We start from the raw sequence: 7,500 nt of genomic DNA, 5'->3' as shown, positions 1-7,500 counted from the left end.
CTTGGCATAAACTCTCAAGCTTGGGACTTCGTGAGGTTTTGCCACGATGAGGGTGGTGTAATATTTAATTTGGCTACGTCAATGAGTCTTTATCATGATTAAGTCAATCACTTGTCAGTTTATGGTATTTGATCAATTAAATGGCCTTTTCAACTTAATCTGTGTTATAACAACCTTCTACCATTGGACCAAGTAGTTAAAATATGATCAAAACCTCGATGTCGTTAAAGAAAAAAAAAGAAAAAAGAAAAAAAGAAGACAATTAAAGGTTTTCAAACCCGCTGCTATATCATTATGTTACCGGATTTATGCTGACAGTTTATTAATTTGGACTTTAAGCCTGCATTTTTCAAATTCAAATGTTCAATGAAGGTAACGACTTTCGTACCTTGGAGAACCCGCTCCCCCGCCTCCCCAACCCTCCAAAAATCATTTAAAAAAGACCAAACAAAAACATACATTAAAAATAAATAACCGGCCAAAAAAAAAAAAAAAACCCCACAAAAACCGACAATACAAAATACAATATTAAACAAACAACCCTCCTCCCTCAAGAAATGAAACAAAACAAAACAAAATAAACAACAACCCCCCCCCCCCCTCTCAACAAAAATACAAAAAAAAAAAAAAAAAAAAAAACAAAAACAACAAAAAAAAAACCAACAAACTTTTAACTCTTTTCACCCCCTCCCCTTAAATGGTTGCTCTTTGTCCCAATCTCCCCCCCCCCCCCCCCCACACACACACACACTTTCTATTCCCATTTAATATTTTATAAAAACAAATTAACTACCTTAGACTTTAAATAGAATTGGGAAAGGCCATAAACGGCGCCTTTTATTTCTGTTATTATTGTCAGTAGTCAAGCTTTTATTACAATGTTATGGAATTTCATTGTTGTATGCTAATATAGGTAATTTTAGGTTTATCTGCTGTGTATCCTTCAAATCAAACACGTCCCATAATGTTATCACAGTGTACAGTAATATTAATATTAACTACACTACGTATTAGCTACTAAGTTACGATTATGTACTTACTATCTAGGAAATCATATTTCTAGCGAGACAAAGAGCTTGGTCTGGTTGACTTTTGGATAAAAAAATAAATATATTAATTACGTTCAAGAACAGTCGTTTCTTACAGTAAATATTTGTATAACGGGCTCTCGTGATGTGTGTGTGTGTGTGTGTGTGTGTGTGTGTGTGTGGGTGTGTATGTGTGTGTGTCTTTATGTGTGTGTGATTTTTATTTTAAAAAATTAATCTCATAAAAGGTATGCGAACTGGTCTCTAATTAATTGTCTACAAGTTTGTGTGTGTGTGTGTGTGTGTGTGTGTGTGTGTGTGTGTGTGTGTGTGTGTGTGTGTGTGTTCCTTCCAAGGTGTGATTAATCTGAAATTCGAAATCTTCCCTTTAACCAAAAATAAAACCACGCGGCGTTTAGTGAGATTCGTTTTTGATAAAACCATTTTCATTTGATTTAAATATAGTACAGTAACTTTGAACGGTATTTGGAAATGTCAGTGTTTTACCAGTAATTTGAATTTATTATTTTTGTAACACGGGGCAGTCCAATTATTATTATTCATGTCGACATAGCAGCTTTGTTTTTAATGGGAAGAAAGAGATTATGCATATATATATATATATATATATATATATATATATATATATATATATATATATGTATATATATATACACACATTGTGTGTGTTTGTGTGTGTGTGTGTGTGTGTGTAGATATATAAAAATAGACAGAGAGGAAGAGAGAGAGAGAGAGAGAGAGAGAGAGAGAGAGAGAGAGAGAGAGAGAGAGAGAGAGAGAGAGAGAGGGTGGGGTGGGGGATGGGGAGTTGGGTCATATTCATATATTTACAGTGTCATTATTTTTAGTTTCATCTCCCAATATATAAATTATGTTGTCGAAATATTGTAGTACTTTAAAACAACGATATCGTACAATAATTAGCACCTCTAAAATTGCACTTCCTTATCCTTATACTTATATATATATATATATACAATATATATATATATATATATATATATATATATATATATATATATATATATATATATATATATATATATATATATATATATATATATATATATTTATTGTCCTGGAGTTTTGTCCAAAAAGTATCATGAATTTGTCTTCATGGTTTAGAGGAATTGAAAAAGTTGAATCTTATCAAGGACTTCTCTTTTGTATTGTATGTCATTATTATTATTATTGTTATTATTATTATTATATTATTATTATTATTATTATTATTATTATTATTATTATTATTATTATTATTATTGTTATTATTATTATTATTATTGTTGTTGTTGTTACTATTAGATATTATTTCATTTGGAAATCAAGTTTGCGATCTGTATAACTTCTGTGTGATATTTTCTACCCTTCATGCGTGCTTTACAGAAGTCGAGTTTTTTTTTACTCTGACGATCGAAAGAAGCTGTTTTAACAAGATTTTAGGCTATAACACGTAGGAGGATCGTCTCTGCATAATATGGTATTAATAGAGTCAGCTGCTAGTGAGTCACGGATTAATTATTTGTCATGAAATAATGATGTAGGAACGCCGAACATTTAAACTCCAAAATTGTAAAGAATCCAAGCTTGCATAGGTTGCAAAGTACGTAGTCTCATAACTCGCAAATGCGAATGCTTGAAGTCGGAGGGAAAAAAACAACACACAAACAACAGATCAAATAAACAAACAAACATAATCAAAAAACAAAACAAAATGAACAGATTAATAACAATGATGGAGATAAATGTAGACTCCCGATTCATCATTCCACTTTCTGTTAAATTCACTGTTTATCCCCGCCTTTCATAAAGGGGAAACTCGAAACGCCCATAACGTTCAGTCTTTTTTTCCCCCCAACTCCGTCATTGTCAAGTCTCATAACGGTATGTACTATTTACAGTTTGACTTATGAAGATATTCACGATCAAATTCGAATAAGGAATACGTTTTTTATTGGTTTTGTTTGTTTTGTCAACAGAGGTTTAGATGAATCATAATATAGGTATTTAGATCGTTCAGAAAATTTCAAATTTTTAATTGATCGATTATGAACATATGACTCAATTCATACTGGTAATTGAATAGTTTGCCATAATTCAATGGTGGAGTAAATCACATAGCTAATGCTATCGTGGTTACCGTGAAATTCAATCCGTGTAATTTTGCTATCGTACTCGTCGTTAATATTAATTCTGAAATTTAGTGAAACGAAGAATTTCCTGCCTGATAAGATAAAATATTATAATGCGTCGCCACTCAAATTAAGATAACAGTGTTGATTTACACATTAATTATACCAGATAATGAATTTGAGAGTATTCGTTGCTTGTACTCTATCGTTATTTATATGATAAATAATATTCTGTTGGAAAAAGAAACACACTTTTAATCAATCCCCCCCCCCCCTGCTCTTCGCAAAAATGATGGCGAAACCGTCTATATTACATTGATGATAATGTTATTAAGATATGTAGCTTTGAAGAGGTGCCTAATATACGTGTGTTATGAATTATTGTCATTATTTTGGTTATTTAATCAGATTTTATCAGCTTATATCTCCTGATATTTGATTTACTCTTTATACTATCATAAAATGTATTTTTCTCCCCTACCAGGAAGTCTTGTTATGCGTTTGTAAAGCAATACTTGATGCTTTTTATTGATTCTAAGCGCGCCATTGAATAAGAATAAGTCACAAGTAGAATTATATTTAACTCCGATGTTATTCCTAGAAAGAAAAGGACATAGAAACAGGATACGTCTCTCCTGTATCGTTTATAAAAATCGTTTTATTTTGCATGCCAATGTTATCAGTGGAAATTCGAGATGCCAACCATAATGGACACTTCCATCGAACAAAACATTACGTTTGATTAAATGAATTTGTGCACCTTCATGTGCCATAAATAGCAATGTGAAATTGAATGTAAGCTTCAATTGCATGACAACAGATAAAATGGACGTTTCGGGTTTCCCCTTTATCAACAAAACAGGATGAATGAAACACTACAGACGAATGAGATGATGTGGTAGTGGCGTTGTTAAGATGAATAAACATAACATTGATGGGCAGGAAATAGTATGCTCCTTTGTAAGGAAGCACGAATTAAAATAGAACATTACTTCATGTGCCACATACATCTAGCTATTGTTGTCATGTTGGTCCTGAAATTTACAGAGCATCATAGTCATTATTATTATGTAACACCGTGGAAATGAGTAATCTCGGGTTCAAAAATTGTTGACGTATTGGCGGTTATTTTAATTGATGGATACAGGGAGTAAACTTTTTCTATTTTGCCAAAACATAATATTTTAAAAAGCATTTTGGCTGTGTAAAACAATTATACTCAAAACACGACAGAGTTGAATCAAAATAGATTCAAGCTCAATGACGATAAAACCGAAATGTTTTGGCTTGTGGACCAAAGCTTGAAACACAATGAAAATTACAGTAAAACAAAGCTTAACAAAAAAGACAACCCCGCCCCCAAACAAAACAAAACATAACAAAGCAAAAAAAAATAAAAATAATTAGACAAAAAAAAACAAAAAACAAACCCAAACAACAAACAATATAAAACAAACAAAACAAAACAAACATACACTATTACATACAAAAACAAAAAGGAAATATAGGAATATTAAGTTCGATGCCTTGGTTTTCTTGTTCGTATTTTGTTTGACATCATGTTGGTTTTGATAGACATGTACCAACGTGTACATATATGCAGGTCTGAAAACCGAGCGCACTTATGGACCTAGTTTAACATTGCTGTAATGGACAATATTTCGCGTCGTGTTTTGAGAGTTCCTTTACAACATTGAGTCCATAGTAAATTGGGTTATCAGACCTGCAAATAAGTGCATGTCGGTTTTGATCCATAAATTCTTTATTCCCTAGTACAAAATTGCTGTTTTAGCACTAGTGTCCGCACTTTATGATGATATAATCAAGCTAATCGTTTCTAGGGCTTCTATTTTACCACAAACTATAATGTATAAGTAGCAATTTGTAACAAATCTATCTCAATCTTCTGACCAAATTTGTGAATCACGGTGTCAACATTCTGTGTGACTTTAAAAAAAAAAAAAATCTTTTCCTCCTCTTTTCACTACTTGTCATCAACTCGTTAAAATAGAATTGCATGGTTTGGATTGCTGAAAAATGTACAAGATATCTAGCGTATTGTCACCGTTGAACCTGGAATTTTTCAATTTGGATCTGAAGCATTTTGTGCCAAGGCTTTTGAAGTTCGTCCTCAGTCTCTGTCAGAGAGGTGGCGCATCTGACGATACTTTACCGTGTCACAAAAGTGCATGGCTTAGTTCCGATGCCGTTTACGTTGACTGACCCATAGCATTTTAAAAAAAAGATTAATTATGCGACTGGTGTTGTAGAATTTCTTGTGGATGCACATTGTCGATATGCTGCTTGTTTGATGCTTAGCTCATTTTGCCTGGGTGTCCCTTCGTTAGTTCAAATCTCTGTCAAAACTTTGATTATTTAGAAGATTACTTACTACATGTGAGCTTGGATTTCTTGATTCTTCTTTTATGAATACTAATCTGGCTCTGAATTTCATTGAAAATTGGCATAATATGAAAGCTAAAAGAGAAAAAAAAGAAAAAGAACAAAACTTTTTTGTGTAGACGCCATATGACCTTCATTTTTATTCATAATTCTTATCTTCATAGTTAACACACGTTCCAACTGGGTTTTGAAATGAGTTCATATTTACATTATCGTACGGCACATAAATAAATAAATCATTGTTATTCAAATTAGTATAGAGTTATACAACGGGAAAGCACCGTTTTTGCCATAAGTTGATTTATATCATGTGAAGTGTGTCCTGTTTTACCTTGTCACGGCAAATACGCTGAATTTACAGCATAACATAGTGAGGGGAGGGGAAAACAAAATCCTGGAATTTCATAGATAATTATATAAACATATAGTAAAATATATAAAGATTTTTTTCTTGACGGGCTTAGTATCTATTACAACTGCGTAATTATTGAAAGGGCATGTTCATCTATGCCTGTATGTTGTAACATATTCATTGTGTGTGTATAAGTGTGTGTGTGTGTGTGTGAGAGAGAGAGAAAGAGAGAGAGAGAGAGAGAGAGAGAGAGAGAGAGAGAGAGAGAGAGAGAGAGAGAGAGAGAGAGAGAGAGAGAGAGATAACATGCTCTATTGACTCTAGACTTTATGTTTGTTGCTATACCAAACGAGACAGATTAAAAACTGAAATGTTGTTCAAAAATTTAATTAGACACTATCTGATGTAACTGTATCTCTCTTTATCGCCAAATTCCTTTTCACTGGGTTGATTTATTAAATTCCTCATATTATGTTATTTGTCCCCTGAGTTTAGGAAGGTTGCTTACGTAGAAACTACATATACACAAGTTTTACACAAATAGACAAAGTGGACGAAATGGCAATAGTGGTAACATCAAGTGCGAATAATATAACTGTCCTTAATTAAAAACCTTGTCATTCTTTATTTATTGTACTTATTTGGGAAAATAAAGAGACTAAAATGAAGATTATACATGAAATTATGTAATTGGTTAATCAAACAGAAATATATCATGGTCGATAATATGAGCTTATAATAAAATGAGCCTTGGTTTTTAATGACATCTCTCACATATGAAAAAAAAAATCGAAATAAAGGGTGTATGGTATAGTAAAAGTTTTATTATTTGTAAGTTGTTTATAGGGCTTTTTGTCAAGGGTGCAAGTGTTCTTCGAAGAAACGCAACAAATGCCGTGAGCGAGCGACTGCAAATATCCGTGTCATATTTATTTTCTGCCGTACCACTTAGTTTTTCCATACACTATGCTAAAATGTGATTTCTTTTCACACATTTTCAGTTATAATGATTTCACATCAGAATAGACGTCAACAACAACATCAACAATGCATGACAATGACAACGACAAAAACAAAAATAACATCATCATCAAAATGAGACTTTAAAATCTAAGTTATGGTTGATAGAAGCACCAGCGAAAAGAGCTAATATATTCTACTTTGTTTCTTACCATCCATTCAGAAATGACTCAATCATCAGTGTGATGGAAACAACACCATGGCAGCCACATCCATGGGAAAAGTGCGCAAATTGGACGCCATCTGTGCCAGGCTTAAATCAACCCAGAAGACTGTTGGGTCAAAGGATGGAGTTGACCTTGGTTCCTTCTCATCTCCCATCTTTGGACAGCTGCAGGAATCAGTTGTCAAAAAAGAAGATGGAAAGGGGACTACTGTGGATGTCTTTAACGGCACAGAGGAGGTGGCGGAGAGAAACGGCAAAGAGATGTCAGGTGCAGACAGTTCCACAGACTCAAAGCAAAAGAGTGGAGGTATTACGAAAAGTATGGAGGAAGAGTCAGATGTTAAGGAGGACATTGTTAAAAACAACAATGATATTGCT

At 33.0% G+C, this 7,500-nt stretch overlaps 1 protein-coding gene across 1 annotated transcript in view; it reads left to right on the top strand.

Annotated features, from left to right (window-relative positions):
* Positions 1 to 7,500, top strand: part of LOC144970974 (uncharacterized) — a 91,913-nt gene that overhangs the window by 12,520 nt on the left and 71,893 nt on the right. Inside the window, exon 3 of the mRNA XM_078911203.1 lies at positions 7,120 to 7,500. This exon is cut by the window's right edge and continues 1,483 nt beyond it. Coding sequence (XP_078767329.1) covers positions 7,156 to 7,500 — 345 coding nt within the window. The 5' untranslated portion in view covers positions 7,120 to 7,155. The remainder of the gene's footprint in view (positions 1 to 7,119) is intronic.

The sequence above is a fragment of the Berghia stephanieae genome, chromosome 4 (genome assembly GCF_034508935.2).
Source record: "Berghia stephanieae isolate SIO BIC M18660-M18661 chromosome 4, UCSD_Bste_1.3, whole genome shotgun sequence".
NCBI classification, from domain to species: domain Eukaryota; kingdom Metazoa; phylum Mollusca; class Gastropoda; order Nudibranchia; family Aeolidiidae; genus Berghia; species Berghia stephanieae.
This window is presented reverse-complemented; position numbering and strand designations above follow the sequence as displayed.